Below are 24,742 nucleotides of genomic sequence, written 5' to 3'. Positions count from 1 at the left end.
ATGGCCAATGTTGTGCTTATCCACAAGAAGGGTAGTAGAGAAGAATCTGGTAACTACAGACCAGTTAGCTTGACATCAGTTGTAGTTAAAATGATGGAGACTCTACTCAAAAAGAGGGTAAATCAGCATCTAAAAACCAGTAACTTATTGGACCCAAACAAGCATGGTTTTACTGAGGGCAAATCATGTCAGACTAATCTCATTGATTTCTTTGACTATGTCACAAAGGTGTTGGATGAAGGTGGTGCCATGGATATTGCCTATCTGGACTTCAGCAAAGCTTTTGATACAGTCTCACAAAAAGAACTGATAGATAAATTAGTGAAGAGTGGACTTAATCCCTGGATAGTTCAGTGGATCTGCAGCTGGCTGAAGCATAGATATCAGAGGGTTGTTGTTAATGGTGAGCATTCTGAGCAGAGTAGTTACAAGCAGTGTGCCACAAGGGTCTGTTTTGGGTCATATTTTTTAAAATATGTTTGTGAGTGACATAGGGGAAGGTTTGGTAGGGAAGGTTTGCTTATTTGCCAATGACTCTAAAGTGTGCAATAGGGTTGGTATTCCTGGAGGCATCTGTAATGTGGTAAATGACTTAGCTTTACTAGATAAATGATCAAAGCAATGGAAACTGCCGTTTACTATTTTCCAAATGTAAAATAATGCACTTGGGGAAAAGGAATCCTCAATCTGAGTATTGTTTTGGCAGTTCTGTGTTAGCAAAAACTTCAGAAGAGAAGGATTTAGGTGTAGTGATTTCTGACAGTCTCAAAATGGGTGAACAGTGTGGTCGGGCGGTAGGTAAAGCAAGTAGGATGCTTGGCTGCATAGCTAGAGGTATAACAAGCAGGAAGAGGGAGATTGTGATCCCACTATATAGAGCACTGCTGAGACTACATTTGGAATACTGTGTTCAGTTCTAGAGACCTTACCTACAAAAAGATATTGATGAAATTGAACGGGTTCAAAGATGGACTACAAAAATGGTGGAAGGTCTTAAGCATAAAACTTATCAGGAAAGACTTCATGAACTTAATCTGTTTAGTCTGGAGTACAGAAAAAAGGGGGTGAAATAATCAAAACATTTAAATATGTTAAAGGGTTAAACAAGGTTCAGGAGGGTAGTATTTATAATAGGAAACAAGAACAAGGGGGCACAATCTGAGGTTAATTGGGGGAAAGATCAGAAACAACATGAGAAAATATTAGATACTTGGAACAAACTTCCAGCAGACGTGGTAGATAAATCCACAGTAACTGAATTTAAACGTGCCTGGGATAAACATATATCCATCCAAAGATAAAATACAGGAAATAGTATAAGGGCAAAGTAGATGGACCATGAGGTTTTTTTCTGTCATCAATCTTCTATGTTTCTATTACCTCTATTGGAACAATTTAAATGTTGAAAGTATTTTGGTAAACCATCTCTTAGGTTTGCTTTGTTTAAATCTCCCAAAATAATGGCCAGTGAATCAGGGTATTTGGCTTCAGCCTCCATAATTTTAACAGCTAGATTTCTTAGTGTCCTTTTTACAGATGCCTGTGGAGGGACATAAATCGCAGATATTAAGAAAGAATTAATCTCTTGAGGAGAATTAAAAGGTTTGCAATTCATAATTAAAGACTCCAAATTTTCATCACAGAATTTGTGTATAATGGTGATGTCCTGAGACCAGCTGTTGTTGATATATATACATGAGCCTCCTCATCCCCCCCTGATAATTCTGCATTCCTATCTGCGTGAAATATCTATAACACCAGTACAGTGGAACGTCAGTTAACGAATGCCTTGGATAACAACCAAAAATTTTGTCAAAACTTTGCACCAGATACTGAACAAAAATTCAGAGTCTAAACAAAAAAAATTGGTTGTTATTCGAAATGTTACACCCAATTGTCCCACACTCCCCCCCTCTCCTTACCTCTTTACTTCTTGCCTCTCTGCCTTCGTCTTCTCGCCAGGGGAACAACAAATCGTCACTTTGGCTATGACAAGGCAGTCCCGGGGGGGGGGGGGGGGAGAGGCTTCTCTTTCAGGACAGCAGTGGTGGTGGCAATTCTGGCGGTGGTTCTGGTGCCTTCTTTTTGAGGACAGCGGGGGGGGGCTGGGTGCCTGGGCATGAAGGTGATGTTCCCAGTGCTGCTGCTCCTCGAAAGGAAGCTGCCAGAGCTGCCTCAGCACTTATGCCACCATCACTGCTGCCACCACCAGCTGGTCCCAGCAGTGGCGGTAACTGCTGAGGCAGCTCCGGCAGCTTCCTTTTGAGGAGCAGCAGCACCAGGAACATCACATCCATGCCCAGGCCCCCAGGCCCCCAGGCCCCCAGGACCCTTCCCCCACCCCTGCCACTGTCTTCAAAAAGAAGCCACTGCAGCCACCACTGCAGCCATTACAACCACCGCTGACCTCAAAGAGAAGCCCCCCTGGGACCAGCAAAATCAGTGCCTGCCTGCCGAGGAGATGAAGGCAGAGAGACAAGAGGTAAAGAGATAAGGAATGGGGGAGGGAGGGAGGGACATTGGGTGTGGGGGGAGAGAAAAAATCCTTCATTGCGGGTGGCCCTGCAATGGAACACCCGCGATAAATGAGGGATCAATTTCCCCCACAAGAAATAAAGGCTGGGTACCAATTAAATCCATTTCCTTTATTTCTTATGTGGAAAATTGTTTCGGATACCAAACATTTCAGCTAATGACCAACATTCCAGGACAAATTATGGTTGTTAGTCAAGGTTTCACTATATATGCATACTATTATCATCAATTTCCTCGTTTAGCCAGGTTTCAGTAAAGTATAGTGCAGATGCGTTGTGAAACTCAGAATTGCATCTGTTTAAAAGCAATATTTTATTCATCTTGTTTGCAAGTGAACATCAATTGATAAGAAAGATTTTTTTATTTTTATTTTTAAATTTTTTATTAACAAATATACAAAACATAAAAAGTCAATACAAAAACCAATTGAGTCTTAGCATGGTATAACAATTTGTGAACATAGACATTTATACAGAAAAAAGGAGGGGTAGAAAGGAGGGGGGTAGAAAAAGAGGGGAGAGAGTAAAGAGAACAGAGGAAATGGGGAAAATAGAGAAAGTAAAAGAGTAGGCGAATATCCGGAGAAGCTGTACTGAAAGCGGGAACCAGTTCCTAATTTATTAGCTCATTCCCTAATATCAGGTTAGCCATCTGAGTATTTAAATACTGGCGTTGAATTAATCTAAATATAGAGATTGTAAGATTTAGTAGTGAATATTCTGTACATATATTTCTAAAGTCTCTTATCACTATAGCAAGAAATATGAGAAAACTATATATCGGATTTGTATCTGGTTGAGTTTGTAACCATCATTTCAATTATGTAACGTGGTGGTCTCTTTTTTCTCTAACCAATTGTAAAAGGGATCCCAGCAATTATTAAATAAGGATATTGTTTCATTCCTAACTAGTATAGTTAATTTTGTCATCTCTGCACAGTATTTGATTTTTTTGATTATTGCATCTTTCGAAGGTATATCCTCGTTTTTCCACCACTGTGCAAAGGTTAGTCTAGCTGCTGTAACTAAGTGGACAATTAGATGTATTTGGGTTTTAGACAAATTTTGTTTAATAATACCTAGAAGGAAGCATTCGGTTTTTTTTTCAATTTTCAAATTTAATATTTCATCGATCCAGAGTCCAATTATATTCCAGAACTTCTGGGCTTTTGTGCATTGCCACCATAGGTGGAAATAGGTGCCAATCTCTTGGTGACACTTCCAACAGTATGGTGAAAGTTTATTGTTTAGTTTTGTTAATTTTATCGGAGTAATGTGCCACCTTTAAAACATTTTAATTAAGTTCTCTTTGTAAGACGTGGCAATGGTTAGTTTGAAATTTATACTCCAGAGTAGTTGCCATTCATCTTCTTTAATCTCTTTTTTAAGGTCCAGATTCCACTGTTTTACGTTAATTTTTGTATTAATATTATCCAATTCGTTAAAGTTTAAGTAAGAATAAAATTTCTTGATTAATTGTTCTTGGGGTCCTGTGCATAATTTGTCTAGTGGAGCATTTTTTTATTATTCCGGGTTTGCTTTTATCCTTATTAAATTTAGTTTGTATCTGCAAGTATTCCCACCATTCTGTTTTTTGACCAAGATTTTCTAATTCTGTCCTAGATCTGATTTCACCATTAGAGTTTATTATGTCCTTGTATCTTATTATATTGTTTTTTTTATGAAAATTGGGATGCACATATGCTTCTAGTGGAGCGTACCATAATGGGATTCCTTTATAAAGTTTTGTCTTAATTTTTTTCCAAGTATATATTAACGATTTCCTAATCAGATGGTTGGTAAAATATTTGTGGGTCTGGGGTTTTTCGTCCCATAAATAGTAATGCCATCCTAAATGGAGGTCATGACCTTCTAGATTAAGTAGTCTGGTATTAGATAGGCTCATCCAAACTCTCATCCATGATAGAGATGCGGCAATATAGTAATCTTTCCAGATTGGAAGTGCCAAGCCTCCTTCTTCTTTCCTGTCCTGATAAGAAAGATTGAAGGGAGCATTTTTTAAAAATTCCCTTGTTCTTAAGTCTATTTAAAATTCCTGCCCTTTTATGTCTTTATCTCTGCCAGCTGTGTTTGTTTTGGGTGATCCATGGTTGCCAGGAAATGGCTTTCTCCTGTGCTAAAATCTCCTCTGTGTTTGTAAAGGCAGGTGTGTGTGTGGGGGGGTGAAGTTGCAGAGAGCTGCTCCTTAAGGAAACGTTTCTTAATTCTTAGCAGATGGTCTCTTGAGTATGAAATCTATTAAGAATTGCAGGGAATAGTAGAAGATGAAGAAACTATTTGAGAGCATTTCACCGAGGCAGCCTCCATCAGCGCCATTTTGGATCAAGAATATTCATTCATGAAATTATTTTTATTGTTGAAGAAAAAAAAATAATACACAAAAACAAAAGAAATCCAGAGAATCATTGAATTGTGAAGATGAAGGGGAACTCAGCAATCATTTATCCCAAATGTATTTTCACAAATATTTCATGGACATAAATTGTTTGAGAGCATATTCTGAGACATTTTAGAACTCTTTATTTGCAGAAAATACATATTGATTTTGTCAATCATTTTTCCGTGTATTTATTTGTATAGCTCTTATATGGCTCTCCTCCAAATATAAATGGTAAAACGGATATCCCCTTCTATTATCACATGGTTCCAGATGAAAACTTCTATTTTAGAGGAATCCTTCAGCTACTTGTCCACTTTAAATGGACTTGGATTGGAATTCTTATGAAAGGAGATGGTGGAGCAAAATTTGAACAACTGATTTTTTCATGGTTTTCTCTTCATGGTATCTGTATTGCTTTCTTAGAGCAGTTCAGGACAATTTATTTCAGTAATGTGGATGATGGACTGAAATGGTTTGTGGAGATATTTCATTGTTTCATTAACAGCAAAGCTAATGTTGTGATAATCAAAGAAAAATATGTTTTACATTTGAGGTGGTTGTTATATCTGCCTGAAATGGAAATGGTTTCTATGAAGCCAAAAGGTAAGGTGTGGATTGTTGCTTCCCAAATGGGTCTTGCATCATTCTTTTATCAGAAGAGCTGGGATATCCAAGTGCTCCATGGTGCACTCTCCTTTGCAGTTTACTCAAATGAAGTTAAAGAATTTCAGCATTTTCTTGAGACAAGAAACCATTTCTCATTCTTTCCCCAAGATGGTTTCCTTAAAGATATATGGGAACATGCATTTGGCTGTGTATTTCCAGACCCACCCGAGAATGAACATCACGAGGGTATCTGCACTGGAAAAGAGAAACTGGAGATCCTTCCTGGGGCTTTTTTTGAAATGAGGATGACCAGTCCCAGTTACAGCATATATAATGCAGTATATGCTGTGGCACATGCTTTACATACCTTACAAGTGCATAAACAACAATATATAAGAAGGTTGAGTGGCAAGAAATCTAATTTTCAGGATGTACAGCCATGGCAGGTAATATTATAAGTAGTGAAATAAGCTGGGAATGAGATGTCAATAGCAGATCAGAAGCGGCAGTTTTCTGTGAGGTTAGGTAGGAATTTCTGTAATTCTTTCCTTTTTTATTCCTTCTTTATTCTTGAAGGATTGTTGAAGTTTTTCCTGCCTTGATTTTCCAGACTCTCTTCCTGTCAAAATCCTTTCCTGAGCAATTTGTTCAAATTAGATTCCTACCTTTCTGGAACACAGCCAAAAATCATTTCTCCCAAAAACATTATCAGCCTAAAGTCATGAATGCAGCTATTCTTTGAAAGGGAAAGAGGATAAATTATACTGAGAAAGTGAACTATGGATTACAAAAAGAAAGGAGGCAACTTTCAGAAAAACAGTAGGAAAGCTATAATCATTTTAGAAGATGAAAGAGTTCTTATATGTTTTTTCTAGATGAAAATGCTTCTGAGGAATGAGAAGACAACATAGGATACAGGAATTTAAATAAGAATATTCATTTTCTGGCTTTTGAATGAACAATCAATGAGTTTTAAGACTGTAGTATCAGCATTAGAAAATCAATTAGTGGAGATGCAGAATGATGAAAAAATAATAAGAAAAAACAGAAGAGAGAAAGAAGAGGTTTTGGAGAGATGTTGAACTAGGGACTGGTTTAAAAGAAAAAGATTAGGTGCAGAAGAGGAAGGAATTCCCTGAGATGAATGGCTGTTATATGAGATGCTCAAATGCTTTAGATTTACCATCTTCACTATCCTTTCCATTTAACATAATAAAAAAGAAGGGTCAAAATCTTCAGGGATGAGTTTTTAGACAACTTTTCATTTTGATAATATTTAACTGTATTACATGTTGCTGTGTGTACTACAGCTATGAGATAACAAGATTTAGTTAACAACCAAGGTTTAGGAAACATATCTAAGACCCACAAGAGGGATGACAGAATAGTAGGCAAAGTTAGCAAAGAAAATCCTGCCAGTGTCTATGGACAGACATCGACAGTCCTATTAGTACAGGTTCAAAGTTAAATAGAAGAGAGAATCTAATACAAAAAGACCAAAGTTTACTTTTGATTTTTTTTATGGAAACTAATTTCCCAATGCTGTTTAACAACCATCGCTCACTTGATAAATTTTATTCTAATGTCTGATCCATTCCACTCCATTTCACCCCCACCCTTTGTTCTGTCGGGCTCTCTGGTAGACTCCTCCCAAAAAATTCACAGGTACAAATTTCAGACACACACACATTTGAAAATTCAAAACAATGTTCTTTACAAGGAAAATTCACTTAACCTAAGCCCTCTTTTGGTATAGCAAAGAGCACTCGTCTCCAAACAAACCGGTAATTTGTACTAGTCTCTGATCAGTTCTGTGATACTTAGCTTGCAGCTATGAGGCAATTCACAGTCCTTCTTCTTTCACAAAGTGAAACACACTTTGCTCTGGCTTAGTTTCAAAGTGGGGGAAAATCAGCACACAAAAGGTCAAAGTTAGTAAAGCAGTCACGAAACACAGCGATCAGATAATCCTCCACAATGGCCAAACCCACAGGCTGCTATTTATAGCAGCCTCACTAATAACCACAGCCCTACCCAACCACAGGTGGCCTCATTTTCTTTGATAATAATATCTCAGTTGTTGTTGCCTATGCGTCGCTCTCCGCATGCGTGGCTGTATCATTAACTCTTGTTCTGAATCCAAGGAGATAATTTATCTCCTTCTGAGCTGTCTGCCACACTCGGCCCCTCCCTGTCACTCATGTCTTCTTGGTCAGAGGAGCCTTCATCAGCAGATTCCACCGGGGGCAAAACAGGCCTGCAGCATGTGGATGTCTCCCACACATCCACAGTCCTTGGGGCAGGAGTTGGGCCAGAGCTAACCACAACACCCTTTGAGTTCAAATAACACCCTGGTACCTTATCTTCCACCACTCAGAAACACAATTACAATCATTCCATTAATCAGCTAATGAGAAGCAACTAATCCTTGCAAAAATTACTTCTCATGCCCTAATTTGGAGGGTAACTACATCACACCCAAATAATCAGCATAAAGCATGCTTCTATCGTCTGCTCCTACAAGAATGTGGTTGTGCTAATCACGAAGAAACCTAGGCAACTGAAAAAGTGCTAGAAACTGCTTTTAGTTGGTTATATTTTTATTTTTAGTTGGAGATAACCAGAACTAAAACACTGAGGAAGCCCCTATAAATCCCAATTCAGATTCTTGTGAGATGATATGGAAATGTATCCTGTTGAATGGATAGTCCTGGAAAGGAATGGTAGAGTTTGGTCAATGACCATACTTTCTATGTATAGTATAAATATCTCCTTTCCAGCACTGAGCCTGAAGGATACCTTCTTACCCATTGTTCAAAAGATTAGAAATCAAAGTTTGTGCCTGGCTGAAACAGCCTTCAGACTAAACCTTCACATTTTCAATTATGCCCTTGAAGTTGACTTTCTCCATAGTGGTTGGGGTTAGCCTTCAAGAATGGGAAGACACTGCCCGTTAGCCAATCAGGACTGAGTCAGAAGTATAAAAGCACCTGTACCCTCACACTCCCTCTTTTGACTTGGTCCTAGACATAAAGAACTTGTGTTCTCCCATCCTTGGAGGATATAAACTTTTCTGTCTAACTTCAATCTCTTCAGATTTCAAAATTTCTGTGAGTTTTCTATCAGTGACATCTGTCATAGTGAGGAAAAAGGAGCAATTCCAGCTGAAAGCCTGTCTGACTTCTGAAGTGCGAATTACCGCTGCTGAGGAAGCAAGTGCAAGCCTGTCATTGGCACCAGATCAGGTTATTGGCCTGTACTTCATTGATACTAAGTAGGGGGAGAGGATTGCTTTGCCTGGAGGAGAAGTCACAGAAGCCTCAAGCTTGACAGGCCACCATGCCTCTCCCTCCAGCTAGAGCCTGTGATCCCTAGCCAGATTAACACTTCACTTGTAAATAATTATTTGGGACCTAGTTATGGATGGTAATAGTATAAGCAGGAGGGCCCTGAGACTCAGCTCTATGTTCAGCCCCCAACATAATTGAATATGAATGCTCAGAGACTTACCAGGCCTGCTGATTTCAATCTTGGCCGCAACGGCCATTTCGTCTGTCACTTGCTCTCCATTAGCTGCCAGATCCTGTCTTTGCTTATTTCAAAGAGTACTTTGCTGCCACTCGTGCTACCCAGGAACAGCTGACTGTTGGGCCCACGTGATGTTCCACCTGCTGATGTCACCATCGCTCTTGCTGACACTCTGAGCCTGTACACACACAGATTGAGCAGCTGATACTGTTTCCATCCTCTTCAGTATCCTGACGCTCCAAGAGGCAAGCAGAATGACTCACTTTCCCTCACAGCTGCACATTTAGGCAATGGCTGAATGCAGTGGCAGAGGGAAAGCCAAAACTAAAACTGGAAAGGTCAGTAGAGGGGAGGAGTCAACAAACAAGGCCACCTCTCCCTCCCCAGTGCCCCGATCATCCATTGTCAAGGCCAAACCATCAGCTGCTTTAATGGAGGAGTCTGGCTCCCAGGGGGAGAAAGCCCATCCTAAAGCCAGGATTGGGCTGCTGCCTGGATGGGGAGAATGCAGTGGGGTAGCAAAAATGGAGCTATACCCCAGAGTATCCAGTTTGCAATGAAAGATGTTGAAATAAAATGCAGGGCATCCTGCAAAAGCCATGCCCACAGTGTAGTAGTAAAATTTTTGATAGCCCTTCACTGCCTAAAACCATTAGTAAATCAACTCATAGGACCATCCCCCAAGGAGGAAGCACCTCTAGGCAAGGGCAGGAATATGGACACAGGGAGAATCCCTCCATTGCAGTTATACAGGGGTTTTCTTCTTTAAAAAAGGCTGTGTGTGATGAACAGTGTCACTAACACCCATCAAACATTGTCTAGTGATTTGTTATCACTAGAAAATATCAATATTTGTCTTACAGGTGTGGATGTCTGTGGCTTCTCACTCCCTACCAGTGACATAGTGGTCAGGCAAGGGTCAACCCCCCCCAACTCAGGACCCCCTGGCAACCAGGATAGTCCAAGATAGAATTAACTTCTACGGGCATAGAAGTGGGCAGCAGGGCCATGATGGGTTCTCCTCAAGCCCCCCTTACTTTACCATCTACTTCAACAGTCACACTCAGCTGACACCCGAGGCACTGTCCAGAGGGGGCTAGATTTGGAGGCCTGTTTGCCCCAGGATTCCCTGGACTCTCTGGAGGACATAGGGGAGGACCGCCTGTCTGAGGAGAAATCTGACCAAGGAGAACTCCAAATGTCAGAAGATGATGACCTGGGACCAGAACCACCGGCCTCCAGAGCAATGTACCCTCTAAGGTGCCCGGCCGCATGCCCCAAAACAACCCCCCGCGCACCCTTTTCCAAGGCCTCACAAGGTGCCATGGCCACGGACGCTCCTGCCTGCCCCCCAGTGCCTCCGGCCCCCTCACACCCTTGGCTTCTCACCACTTCCCCCTGCCTTCCCGCCTGATCTGCCCCTCTTTATCCTCCTCCACTTCCCACCTTGGAGTGCGGCTCCTCCCGCAGGGTTGGCTGCAGCGGTGCTGATGGCTGCGACTTCTTGTCCTCCTGATCCAGCCGCTAGCCGCTTTGAGAATGCCCACCCCGCCCATTTCACAGTCCCTTTGCTGAGAGCGCTTTCAACCCGGCTGCTGGCAAAGGGGATATAGGAGAGGCGGGGTGGGCGTTCTTCTCTGTGGAGGCAGGCGAGGGTGATTTGGAATGTCGGGCGCGTGTGCGCACACGCTCCTCATCTCCCCACCATTCAAAATAAAAACCTTCACCGGTCTCTGCAGAGAAGAAAGGAAGAAAGAGAAAACAAGAGAGAGAGAAAGAGAGAGCAACAGACATAGCAAGATAGAGAGAAAGAGAGAGAGAGGGAAAGAGAGAGAACAAGAAGGAGAGAACAAGAGAGAGAAAGTGTGTGAGAGAGAGAAAGAGAGAGAGAGAAACAAAAGAGAAAGAGTGAGAAAGAAAACAAGAGAGAAAGAGAACAAGAGAGAGAGAATTGAGGCAGAGAATGACAGGAAAGAGAGTGAAACAGAGAGAAGTGACTCTTGATTTAAAGCATATGGTAAAAGCACTTAAATAATGACAGAGAAAAAACCCCCAGCCCTCACCTGTTTTTATTGATAGTTATGTTTTTGGTTTTGCTGGTTGTTTTAATTTTAATAGTAATAGATTTTGGTTTTGTTTTATTATTAATTTCTTTTAATAAAAAAGAAGGGATTATTTATTTATTTGTTTGTTTGTTTGTTTGTTTGTTTGTTTATTCATTCATTCATTCATTCATTCATTCATTCATTCATTTATACTTCTATGCCGCCCAGTCCCAAGGGGACTGCAACTCAAACACTATACTTTTCCACCACCACCCCAAAAAAATTAGAGGGAACATTGCTCCAGAGGTCTCTGTGAACAATGTAGTACGAGCACTGTGGATCTATTCCACAGTCCAAATCTAGCCCAAATGCCAGAGGACACCTAGGAACTCCTTCGGTTGGAGGACTGCTGAACTGAAATGGCAGTTTCAGTGGACTGGATGGTTAGGGCAGCCACCAAATATTCTTCTTTTGCTGATCCTCACTCAAATGGCTGCATGTGCTGCAAGAGCACCTGACAGCTGAGAACAAACAAGTTCACCAGGAGCTCCTGGGGAACGCCCAGTTCATCTTGGATTCCAGCTTGCAGACAGCCCATTTTGCTGCTCGGGCCATAGGATCAGCTGCGGTAGCCCATCAGATGCACTGGCTCAAGGGCAGGCTCATGGATCTTCACCACAAGGTGACTTGCATCTGTCCCCATTTCAAGTCAGTCCCTTTTCAGAACAGCTCTAGATCTCATAGTGATGGAATCTAAAGATAAAAAGAAGATTCTCCCATCTTGTACTGGGAAGTCTGCCCAAAGACCAGCCTTCTTCTCCAAGTGAACCCCAAGGGTTTCAGAGCAGTCTTATGGGTGATATCAGGGGCACTTTGGGGGATGTCAGTGGCCTCCCTTAGACCATCCCACTAGGGGTTCTCAATTCAAATGGCCCTTTTGAGGAGCCGGTGGTGGCCCTTTCTCAATTCAAATGGCCCTTTTGAGGAGCCGGTGGTGGCCCTTTCTGCCGGTACAAGTAATTTTGATCCAAAACCTCCAATTGGGAGTCAACTGGTGCTCTTTGCCAGTTGGTGGAAGGAGATCACCAACGATACCTGGGTCTGGGAAACCCTAACCCTATCGGGTCTCTTGCCCAAATTCCTCTCTACTCCTCTGAGGTTTTTCCTCCACTACACCTTGCCCTTGAAAGCCACCAAGAGGGTCCTCATGAGGCAAGCCATTCAGCATCTGCTGGACATCTGTGCCATCTAATAGGTGTCTGTGAACCAGTAGGGGCTCCATGTAGTTTGTGGTGCCAAAATCCTCAAGTGGACAGAGAGTAATTCTCAATCTGAAATGCCTTAACAGGTACACCATTCACAAAATATTCAAGATGCACACCCTGCAGTCTATTCACTGGCATTAGACAAGGGGATCTGTTATCTTCCATAAATCTATCAGAAGCCTAGCTCCATGTTCTGATCAGGGAATCTCACCACCAATACCTGAGATTCTATTATTCAGGGGTGTATTACAAGTACTTCCATGTAATTATCCTCAATAGTATTTAAAAAGTATTTACAAAGGTTTTGGGTGCCTTACTGGCCCATCTTAAGTCCACTTTGATCAGGGTTCAGTGTTATCTGGATGACATCCTCATCCAATCATCCTCTCCACCCCAGACAGAATGGGACATCCGGATAACACTGGACACCTTCCATCTCCATGATTTCTTGGTTAACAGGGGTAAAAGCCAGCTATCCCCATCCACCAGGCTTACTCATTTAGGGGCCATTATCGTCTCTCTGTATTGCAGGGTGTACCTGTCCTTGGAGTGGAGAGAAATCTATCAGACCCGATTCTTCAGATCCAGTAGCAAAATGTGGTTCCCTTGAACTAATTGTCCTCCCTCCTGGGAAAGCCATCCATATTACACCTTGGGCTCACTTGCACTCCAAAGACCTCCAATGGTTTCTTCTTCCATTTCAACACTTGGGCCACAGCACTTTCCCGGCCAGGGTCCAGGTTTCAGCCACTGTTGGGAATCCCTCCAATGGTGGACATCACTGGCCATAAACAAGGGATCTTGTTTCCTAGAGCCCCACAGACTGACAGTGACCACTGATGCCAGCATCTTGGGTTATGTATTGTCAGATATAGCTCAGGGTACCTGGTTCCCTGTGGAGACATCCATGAACATCAATCTCCTGGAGGCCATGTAATTGGCTCTTTGTCAGTTCCTACTGTTCCTGTCCAGTCAACATGTGATAGTCTTAATAGAGAATGTCACCACAAAGGCCCACATAAACTGGCAAAGGGGAATAATGTCCAGATGGCTGATGGCTGAGGTGAAAAGATTGCATCTCTGGGTATTGCGCCACCTGCAGTCTCTGGTAGCAGAGAACATTTCTGGAGTAAGCAATGTAACAGCAGACTGGCTTAGATGAAATGAGATCAATCAAGGGGAATGCAGCCTCCATCTAGATTAATTCCAGCTGCTGGTGAGCTGCTTTGTTCTGCCAGTCATAGATCTCTTCGCCACCCCAGTGAATGCCAAGCTACCATGGTTCATCATCATATATTGGACTCATGTGGCAGAAGGGATTTAATGCTGTTCACTGCCCCTGGCCCTGTGGCCTTCTGTAGGCATTCCCTCCTATGCCCTTGATCCCTAAGATTATCAGGAGGATCATGCAGGAGAAAGCAAGGTGGTTCTTCTGTCTCCACATTTGTATAGGAGAGCCTGGTTTGCAGATCTGAAGTTCCTGTCAGTGCACCCTTCTCAGAGGATCCTGCCAACAGAGTGGTCACTTGCCCAGGAGTCAGACCAGCATCCTGATATGTGCTGGTTACAACTGCCTGCCTGGCACTTGAATGGTTCATTCCGCAGCACAACGAGGTTCCCAAGGACATAATCTAAATTATGCTGGCCTTCCACAAACTGCATATATTAGGCACCTGGAAGTTTTTCAATGACTGGTGTGAGCTCGCAGGGTGCTCTCCAGTCAATTTATCTATTGTCAACATCCTGCAGTTCCTGCACCAGGGCCTGGCCAAGAGTTTGGCTCTGAACACACTCCACCAACAACTTGCAGCACTCTCCATGGTGCTCTCCTGCAGGTCTCTGGATTCTCTGGCCACCCATTCTCTACTCTGCAGGTTCATTAAGGGTGTCTCCAACATCTCCCCACTGCCGGTACACAGCAACCTGGGATCTGTCAAGGGTCCTACAGGCTCTGTTGGGGTATCCCTTTGAACTTTTGACCACTTCCATTTTACATCATCTTATATACAAGGTGCTCATTGCTATGACTTAGGGCTTGGCAAATTTCGGAGCTCACTGCCTTGTCCCTGCAAGGGAATCTTTGCATGTTCCACCAGGTTAGGATGGTCCTCTGGCTTGACCCCAACTTCATCCTGAAGGTGAACTCCTATTTGCACAGGGCTCAGGAAATTGTGCTACCCAAGTGGAAGCACGCTGGCACTTGTTGGATGTGTGAAGGGCTCTCAATAATAATAATAATAATAATAATAATAATAATAATAATAATAATAATTTATTAGATTTGTATGCCGCCCCTCTCCGAGGACTCGATACTTATGTACTCTTCCTTCCATAAATCTGAGGCCCTCTTTGTGTCTTTTCAGCTGACCTCTCTCAGTTGGAAGGCCTCATCTGCCACAGTGCATCATTGGCTCCTTGGCTTATGACTATTTCTCTTTGCCAAGACCGTCTGCTGTAGCAGCCCATTCTGCCTACAATGTGGAAACTTCTACCACCTGGTCTTCATGGGCTTCCTTTGAAGATATTTGTTATATGGCCACCTGGTCCTCAACGTCGCCATTCATCTGCCTCTATAAACTGGACATATTTGCCTCAGAGGAGGCTTTGTTTGGCCAGTGGGTATTAGGACAGGTGGTCCAGATTGAGGGGATCCAAGTCAGTATTGATTGACCCTCCCAGAGGACACTAGGCTTTGATATGAACCATTCTTGGAGGCTAGCTCCACCCATGATGGAGAAATGGCATTGGTTCTCACCTGATACACCCCTTCTTGTAGGGTAGAGCTAGCCTCCAAGTCCCTCCCTTGTTTTTCACCTGGATGGACAATTATAGGATGGTTAGTAGTGGAGGTTTGGGAGAACCCAGTTAATCTATACATTGTCCCTCATCAAAATAGGGGGCACGAGGGTATAGAGGTGTTTTTATACTTCTGACTCTGTCCTGATTGGCTAAAGAGAGACTAGCTCCACCCTATGAGAAGGGGCATATCAGGTAAGTACCCACAACCTTTCCAGTTGAATCCAGCTACCTACCTGGTTTCAGAATGCATGCTACTAATTATATAATACATTCTATAGAGTTTCTATCTTTTTCTAAGGTTCTAGAAATATAACAAACTTTCCAATTCTGCTCCAATTAAAATACCTCATTTAAGAGACATATATCGAGAAACAATTTTCTGCCAACCCAAGTGGACTGCTATCTAAATCAAATGAGGAAGTTATCTCGCATCTCCTACAGCAGTGATTTTCAACCTTTTTTGAGTCGCGGCACATTTTTTACATTTACAAAATCCTGGGGCACACCACCAACCAAAATGACACAAATCTAATAAATAAATAAATAAATAAATAAATACATACATACATACATACATACATACATACATACATACATAAATAAATAACCCCCTCATATATACAATCCCATGTAACATCCTCTTATAAATACAGTCAATCACCAATCATCCCTCCTCAAATTTATACCGCTCTCTCATTTCTGGGTACTTCTCCTGTCTTTCCCCCTTTTCTCTCTCATGTTTCTCATTTCTCTCTCTTCCTCCCTTTTTCCCTCATTCCTTCTCCCTCTCACTTCTCCTCTTTTTCCATCCCTGTCTCTCTCCCCCCTTTATGCGTGTGTGTGTATACACACTCGAACCATTTCCAAAAACAGTTGAGGGCTGGTTTTTTTCCCTCTTTTATTCTTTTCAAAAACAGGTGTGGGCTGGGGGGGTTTTCTTATTATTTGGGTGCTTTTTACCATATGCTTCAAAAAGCACCTCTCTCTCTCTCTTTTGCTCTCTCTCGTTCTCTCTCTTATTTTCTTTCTCTCTCATGCTTTCTCTCTCTTGTTCTCTGGCGGGATTAGTCATCTGTTGTCCTCCTGATGCTGCTGACGTGGTGCCAGGGACAAAACGCCCACCCACTCCTGAGGGAAAAGAAGGACTGTTTGGGATGGGAATTAGCATCTCTCCCACCACGTTAAGTAGGCAAGGCAAGGCAGAAACTCGCCGGACAAGGAGCCCAAAAAAAGCGCCTCAGGAAGGTAGAAGCGAAGTGCCCCCACCGCCCGCTCGCTTTCCAATGCTGCGCCCGTTGCGCCGGGCTCTTTGCCTGAATCCGCCTCCTTTCTGAGGCTCGAGCGAACCTCCTTCGCCGGCAGCCGGGGGGTCGGCTTCGCCCCCTGCCCAGCTGAAAGTGTGCGTGTGAGGGGGGAGAGCTTGCTTCTACAACCACATGGCCAGAGAGAAGCGGGATAGCAAGGCGGCGGCATTCTTCTGCCTGGCCTGGGCGCTCTGCTTGGTTTTCCCGGGCTTCCCGCAGCATGTCGGTGGCCGAGAAGACCAAGCGGGACTGTGAGAGGGGTCCGCGCCCCAAGAAAGCCGGAGAGAAGGACGGATCGGGCGGGGACAGCCACAAGTGGAAGCCTCAGCCCTGGAGCTCCCACTTGCAGAAGCCGCCCCTCCCCCGGCTATTGCCCGCCACTATTAGTGAGGAGAGGCCATGCGCGCGAGGGGGCCGACTTTCAAAACAACCTTTGCTGGCCTCCGCCTCGTGGCACACCTGACCATGTCTCGCGGCACACCAGTGTGCCGCGGCACACCGGTTGGGAAACACTGTCCTACAGCATGGGTGTCAAATGTGTGACATCACATTATTATTATCATTATCATTATCATTATCATTATCATTATCATTATCATTATCATTATCATTATCATTATCATTATCATTATCATTATCATTATCATTATCATTATCATTATCATTATCATTATCATTATCATTATCATTATCATTATCATTATCATTATCATTTATTAGATTTGTATGCCACCCCTCTCCGGAGACTTGGGGCAGCTCACAACAATAGTTGCCATCATGTGATGTATCTTAATGTGTTTCCTTTCACAGAGCTGGGATGGGTGTAGCCTGCACATGATGCATCTGACCCATAGGCCATCAGTTTGACACCTCTGTCCTATAGTATCTTCAGTCTGCTCTTACATCAGCTGACTATCCTTGTGCACCATTGAAAAATTATAACATTCCTATGCAATAACTCTACCAGCATGTGATCCATAATAACAGTACATCTTAAAAGCAATAACAGCACCTGTCCAAGCCATTGTTTGACAGGGTTTTTGTTTACATCAAAACAACAACAAAAACCACCCTCTACCACTTTCTTAAATAGCCAATATTACTGCTGCATTGCACCTTCTCCATTAAAAGAGATGGTATCAACAATTACTTGTACTAATATCAATCAATCAATCAGAATAGAACTGGCAAGGACCTTGGAGATCTTCTAGTCCAACCACCTGCTCAAGCAGGAAGCTCTATACCATTTCAGATTTCAATGTCTCAAAAACACAGCCTAAATCAAACACAACTCAAAATGTTACAGGCAATTCATTATTTTTTCTTTTCTGGATTGTCATATTTTCAAACTCCTAGGTGACTACTTGGATAGTAGCAAAAGGCCTTTCCTGTAGTCTGTTGGTAACAGATTATATCCAAAAAATTTTATGACACCCAGAAATGACAGATGCTAAACTAAAATTACAGCTGCAATAATCATATCTATTATATTATTTCTATAACTATAGGTTTGTATCTAAATCTTTTCTGATCTGCATATATAATAGTTAAAACATTTACTTTTGTTCCTTGCTAAAAGAAGTGCAAATTATATTATATTTATAAGTAAAATAAACCCCCATTCCAAACAAAATCTGAATATTTTTCAGAATTAAAATCTCCTTGATACATGGGATCTTTTGGGTGAGGTGAGTCTAGATTTCTTTTATTATTAAATTATCACAATAACTACAATATAATTATTTTTGATCAATGGTGACATATAAACTGTTGTGTTTGGGCCTGGGCCAGCCGTTGCCTCCACAGATGGGGGAGACGCAGCACACAGTGACTGTGAAAGCCTGGCTGACAGCCAGGAAGATGTAGCAGACAGTCAGGAAGATGTGGCAGAGAGCCAGGAGGATTCAGCAGACAGCCCAGGGGATTTGGCTGGCAGTTCTTCGGACAGTTTGTCCTCATTCAGTTCGTCTGCAGGGCAATATATTAATTTACGCAACCGAAGAGCTTTACAAAGAAGGGATCATTTTAAGAAGTATGATAAGGCATGATAGGCGCACCTGGGCTGGGTGTGGTTCCCTTAATGAGGGCTAAAGGCATAAAAAGGGAACAGGGGCCAAGGCAAACTGTGGCTGTTTATCTGGGTGGTTTGTGTGGCGTCGTTGTTCCTGCTTTGAAGTTTCTGCTCTTGGATTTCAACTCAGCGTTGTGGGAGTTGAAAACTCTGGGACAAGCTGCTGCTTTTGTGCCGTGAGAATTTAGAGAACTCTTGGAACATTTATGCTACTTGACTTTTGTATTTGTTTGCTTTTTCATGAACTTTGTACCTAGCTGCATGCTCAACTCAAACTGTGTTTTACTCCTGAAAATAAGGACAGTTTTCTTTAGCCTTTTCTTTTCTGTTTAATACAAGTTTGCTGACTAACTATGCACGTGTGTGTCTGACCTTCTTTCCTGGACCGTTAATCATTGCTTGAGGCCGGTCAGGCAGAACATAAACAAATAAGGGGGACCACTAGAACATTGCATATTAAGAAGTATCCCCCTGTGTAAACTTTTCTGAGCTGATACATAATTCTGTATCTTAACCATGCTCTTCTTTTCCTCTACTCTTTTCTTTTTATAAATATATTCAATTATTTCTCTATTCAGTTACACTTCTTTTTGAAAAGAATTGCATTTAACAACAGTGTTGGAGATGAAATTTCATTTGATGAGAAAGGAGAACTGGTTACAGGTTTGGATCTTGAGAACTGGATCACATTCCCCAACCAGTCATTCTATCGATTGAAAGTTGGGAAGCTGGATTCCTGGGCTACTGAAGACCAAATGTTCACCATTCATGAGGAATCCATCACTTGGCCCAGCTCTTTCAACCAAGTATGTTCTGAGTGTAGATGATTTCATTTGGATGACTGGGATGATACAGGTAGTTATTTTTTACCAATCATAATTGGGACCAACATCTCTCTTGCAAGGATACATATTCATAAAATGAAACATAACATGATTGTGGTAACATACAGCTCCATGTCCAGGTGCAATTGTTAGGAAATCACCATATGAATATTAAATAGTTAGATAATTGCAGCATGAAACTTCCTGTCAGATTCCTTATTGACTTTCTTTGTCAGAAACTGGCTATGAAGTCTATGTGACTGCAGAAATACTGTGAAAGCTGCAACTTTGAAGACTAGTCAAAAATCACTTCAGTACCATTGTAATATTGAACAATCATTGATCAAGAGGTCAGTAAATTAGGACTACCTATATCTAAATGACACCTCTACATCCTTTAACATAGAAGACTGATAAATGTCTCCCACAACTGAAAAGAATTGTAAACAGTATATGAATTACATATATCTGAAAAGTAGTGTTATCTAATATATTAAAAAATATTATTTAGTTTCCATGCATACATTGTAGTTAACTTGAAGAAAGCTATAGGAAAAATATTTAATCATACATTATTCTAATGCAGTGTTTCCCAAACAACCATATTTTTAAAATCTTCTTTTTAGTACTAGAGTGAACACTAATGTTTTCCTTCTTATTTTACTTATCGGGTAGACCTTGCCTGTTTCAGTGTGTTCTGAGAGCTGCCCACCTGGTAATTACAAAAAAAAGCAGGAGTCAAAGCCATTTTGCTGCTATGATTGTTATCCATGTCCCAAAAAGAAAATATCAATCCAGAAGGGTAAGAGACATCATGAAGCAAGTTATATTATGGTTCCACAGGAAGCTGACTTGCATTCTCTTGGTTTTTGCTGTCTCCAGAAGGAAGGTTTGCCTTACCAAATGAAAAGAAGACTTAAGGCAATGAGTTCAGCATTTGACAAAAAACCCAAATCAAACAATTATAGAGTTGATTAAAATAATATTGAAACTCCTAATTTCTCTCACATTGGGATTATCTTCTCATTTCTATAATTGTGCATTATTTGGTCTTCCATAAAATCTGTGTCACATGAGTAATAGGGAAATGAGTTGACAATAAATGGCCTGAAAAAAGCTGAAAAATGGGCAAAAAAGCCTAAAAATAAACAAGAAAAGCCTTAAAAAGAGCTTAAAAAGTCTAAAAAACGGGCTGAAAAAAGTCTCTAAATGGTCAGAAAAAAGACTCAAATATAGGCTGAAAAAAGCCCCCAAAACAATCCAAAAAAGCCTCCAAAATGGGGTGGTATAGAGGCCAAAAATGGCTGCTGGTGGGTAGAGATTCAGCCACACAGATTTTCCACCCCCTTTCGGGAGACAATAAAGTGGGTCATAGTCCAAACAAATGGTAAATTAAAGGCATTTGTTTGTTTGTTTGTTTGTATTTGTCAAGCATGTATAAGATAACAGAGTATAAACTTTCCAAGATGGCGCCGATGAAGGCTGCCCTGGTGAAATGCTCTCAGATGGTTTCTTCATTTTCTACTATTCCTTGCAATTCTAAACAGATTTCATACTCAAGAAACCATCTGCTACGAATTAGGGAATGTTTTTTTAAGGAGCAGCTCTCTGTAACTTCACACCCACCTGTCTTTACTTCTATTCTGTTCTATTCTGTTCTATTCTATTCCATTCCATTCCATCTCACCCCACCCCACCCCACCCCACCCACTCCACTCCGTTCTGTTCTGTTCTATTCTATATGAATACAGGAAATAGATATAAATAAAGAGACAATAAGACAGGGACTGTAGACATGTTGGTGCACTTGTGCATGTTCCTTACAGACCAGTGGTGGGTTGCTCCTGGTTTGGTGAATTGGTAGAGGTGGCAGTGGGAGGCTCCCCACCGCCACCTGGGATATTTCTGCACATGCATGCAAACTGATAGTGATGGGATTTACAACCTAAAACTGTTATAGACCTCTTAGGAATGGGCTGAGGTCATAGTTGATAGTCTAAGATTAAAGTTATGGAGTTTGGGATGTCATATATGTCATATTATGATATACATATCTTCATAATATTAATGGAATAATAATAATAGAACAATAATCTCCTCCCTACCGGTATTACAACCTGGCCTTTTCAGCAGGCCTGGAATTAGGATTGACTGTGAGTATGTATGGGGTATTTTTTAATGATATAGTAGTTTTTTATGGCACTGTAGATTTTATTGATGTATGTATTGCTCTTTTTACTTGTATTACATTTATGACTGTTGTTAGCTGTTCAGAGTCCATTTTGGAGTTAGTGGCATATAAAATAAATAAATAAATAAACAAACAAACAAACAAACAAATAAATAAAAACACAAATTTAAATGCATGTATATTTCAATTCCAGATATGGATGACTGTTCAGACTGCCCAGATGGTCAATATCCAAATAAGAATCAAGATTCATGTCTTCCTAAGAGAATTTCATTCCTATCCTATGAGGAACCAATGGGAATAAGTCTAGTGATTCTGGCAATTTTCTTTTCTCTCTCCACAATTGTAGTGCTGGCAACATTTTTGAAATATCACCATACTCCCATTGTTAAAGCTAATGACCGAAATCTCACCTATGTTTTACTAATCTCCCTCCTCCTCTGCTTCCTTTGCTCACTGCAGTTCCTTTTTGTACCTAACAATATAATATGTCTCCTCCGACAAATTAGTTTTGGCATCATCTTCTCAGTGGCTGTGTCTTCTGTGCTGGCAAAAACTATCACTGTGGTTCTGGCTTTTATGGCCACCGAGCCAGGATCCAGGATGAGGAACTGGGTGGGAAGAAGACTGTCACTTTCTATCGTTCTCTCTGGTTTCATTATTCAATCAGGAATCTGTCTTGTGTGGGTGTTCACATTTCCCCCTTTCCCTGACATTGACACCCATTCAGAAACTAAGGAAATTATATTGCTTTGCAATGAAGGCTCATCTACCATGTTCTACTGTGTCCTAGGCTACATGGGCTTTCTGGCAGCTGCCAGTTTCACTGTTGCTTTTTTATCCCGGAAACTCCCCAGCAGTTTCAATGAAGCCAAATGTCTCACATTCAGCATGCTGATTTTCTGCAGTGTATGGCTCTCCTTTGTTCCATCCTACATGAGCACCAAAGGCAAATACATGGTGGCTGTGGAGGTTTTCTCCATTTTGGCCTCCAGTGCTGGCTTGCTTGTTTGTATATATTTTCCCAAATGTTACATAATCATTGTTAGGCCAGAGCTAAATAATAGGGAATATCTCATTAAGAGAAAAAGTTAATAATTTGAAACCAAACCTTTTAAAAATTATTTTTGTCTATTAACAGCCTTTATTTAAAGCTAATGTGGTTTAGTCTTTTTTCAAAAGATATATTTTTCAGTATGGAAGCATTCCATTTTAAATGAGTTAAAAGTTACTGAGGTATTAATAGGACATGGTTATTTTATTTTATTTCAGTTTGCACTGAAAAAACATTTCAAATATTAAGCACAGATAGCAGACATGAGAGGTAATACAGCATGACTAGACTTTTAACTGTCTCTTTCTCACACTCTTTTTTATTTCTTTTCTCCTACTGATCTTGCTTCATTTTTAAAAAAATAGTGATATAGCAAATTAAATAAACATTCTCTAATATTTCATTACTTTGTTTTAGTCATTTTTTCTTGCCCATATTTAACATGGATCCCATTAGTCATCTTAAAATCTGGCTGCTCCCACAGGCATGTGATCTAAGAATTTAGGGTAACTCTATTAGTGAAATGACTTTTTATTTTGGAAATATGGCATTATTACATTTTTATGTATGTATATATGTATATGTATGTATTAGTAAACTCCTTAAAACCCACCTTTGCCGCCAGGCATGGGGGAATTGAGATATCTCCCCCGGGCCTATACAATTTATGTATGGTATGTCAGTGAGTCCCGGTCCAGACAGGGTGCACCAGGCAAACCTGGGCAAATGTCCCCCTCGCCAAAGCTGAAAGATGGTTCTCTAATGTGAACTATGGATCAAGGAGGACACCCAAGTTGCGGACCCTCTCTTAGGGGGTCAATAATCCCCCCCAGGGTTATGGATGGAGAGATGGAATTGTCCTTGGGAATCAGAACCCACAGCCACTCCATCTTATCCAGGTTGAGTTTGAGTCTGTTGACACCCATCCAAAAACCCAACAGCCTCCAGGCACTGGCACATCACTTCCACTGCTTCGTTGACTGGACATGGGGTGGAGATGTACAACTGGGTATCATCTGCATACTGATGATACCTCGCTCCATGCATCTGAATAATCTCACCCAGTGGTTTCATGTAGATATTGAATAGCAGGGGAGAGAGGACAGACCCCTGAGGCACCCCACAAGGAAGTGACCATGAGATCGACCTCTGACCCCCCACTAACACTGACTGTGGCCGACCGGAGAGGTAGGAGGAGAAACACTGAAGAACAGTGCCTCCCACTCCCAACCCCTCCAGCCAACGCAGAAGGATACCATGATCGATGGTATTGAAAGCCACTGAGAAGTCAAGAAGCACCAGGACAGAGGATAAACCCCTGTCCCGGGCCTGCCAGAGATCATCCATCAACGCGACCAAAGCAGTTTCTGTGCTGTAGCCAGGCCTGAATGCTGACTGTTGAGGGCCTAGATAATCAGCTTCTTCCAAGGATCGTTGGAGTTGGAGCGCCACCAACTTCTCAACAACCTTCCCCATAAAGGGAAGGTTGGAGACTGGCCGACAGTGGGTTAAGAATGGCTGGGTCCAGGGAAGGCATCTTGAGGAGGGGGTGCCTCCTTATAGGGATCTGGAAAGGACCCCCTGCCCAAAGAAGCATTGACAATCTCCTGGACCCAGCTCCATGTCACTTCCCTGCTGTCTGAGCTATAAGAGCAACCAGGAGGGACACGGATCCAATAAGCAGGTGGCGGAACTCACAGCTCCAATGGCCTTGTCCACTTCATCAGGTGTCACCAGATCAAACTCTTCCCAGACAGTGGACAAGTACGGGCCCCAGTCACCTCTACCTACTCGTTGTCAGTCAACTCTGTTATCCAATTGGAGTCGAGGTCCGCCCGGATCCGAGCGATTTTATCAACGAAAAACGTAGAAGTGATGTCCCAGTGCCTGGAGGCTGTTGTGGTCTGGATGGGTGTCAAAAGACTCAAACTCAACCTGGATAAGATGGAGTGGCTGTGGGTTTTGCCTCCCCAGGACAATCCCATCTCTCCATCCATCACCCTGAGGGGTGAATTACTGACCCCATCAGACCGTGTCACCTCAAGGTTCGACTACTGAAACGTTCTCTACATGGGGCTACTTTTGAAGAGTGTTCAGAACTGCAGCTGTAAGAGCAATCA

The 24,742-nt window shown here is 42.0% G+C and overlaps 1 protein-coding gene across 1 annotated transcript; it reads left to right on the top strand.

Annotated features, from left to right (window-relative positions):
• On the top strand, positions 1-22,663 carry LOC139155305 (vomeronasal type-2 receptor 26-like). Its single transcript, XM_070730425.1, has 5 exons — positions 1-447; positions 5,136-5,987; positions 19,132-19,359; positions 20,053-20,179; positions 21,762-22,663. The coding sequence occupies exons 1-5, from the start codon at positions 1-3 to the stop codon at positions 22,661-22,663; spliced, it is 2,556 nt and encodes an 851-aa protein (XP_070586526.1).
• The last annotated feature ends 2,079 nt before the right edge of the window (positions 22,664-24,742 follow it).

This window comes from Erythrolamprus reginae, unplaced genomic scaffold (assembly GCF_031021105.1).
Source record: "Erythrolamprus reginae isolate rEryReg1 unplaced genomic scaffold, rEryReg1.hap1 H_1, whole genome shotgun sequence".
Lineage (NCBI taxonomy): Eukaryota > Metazoa > Chordata > Lepidosauria > Squamata > Dipsadidae > Erythrolamprus > Erythrolamprus reginae.
This window is presented reverse-complemented; position numbering and strand designations above follow the sequence as displayed.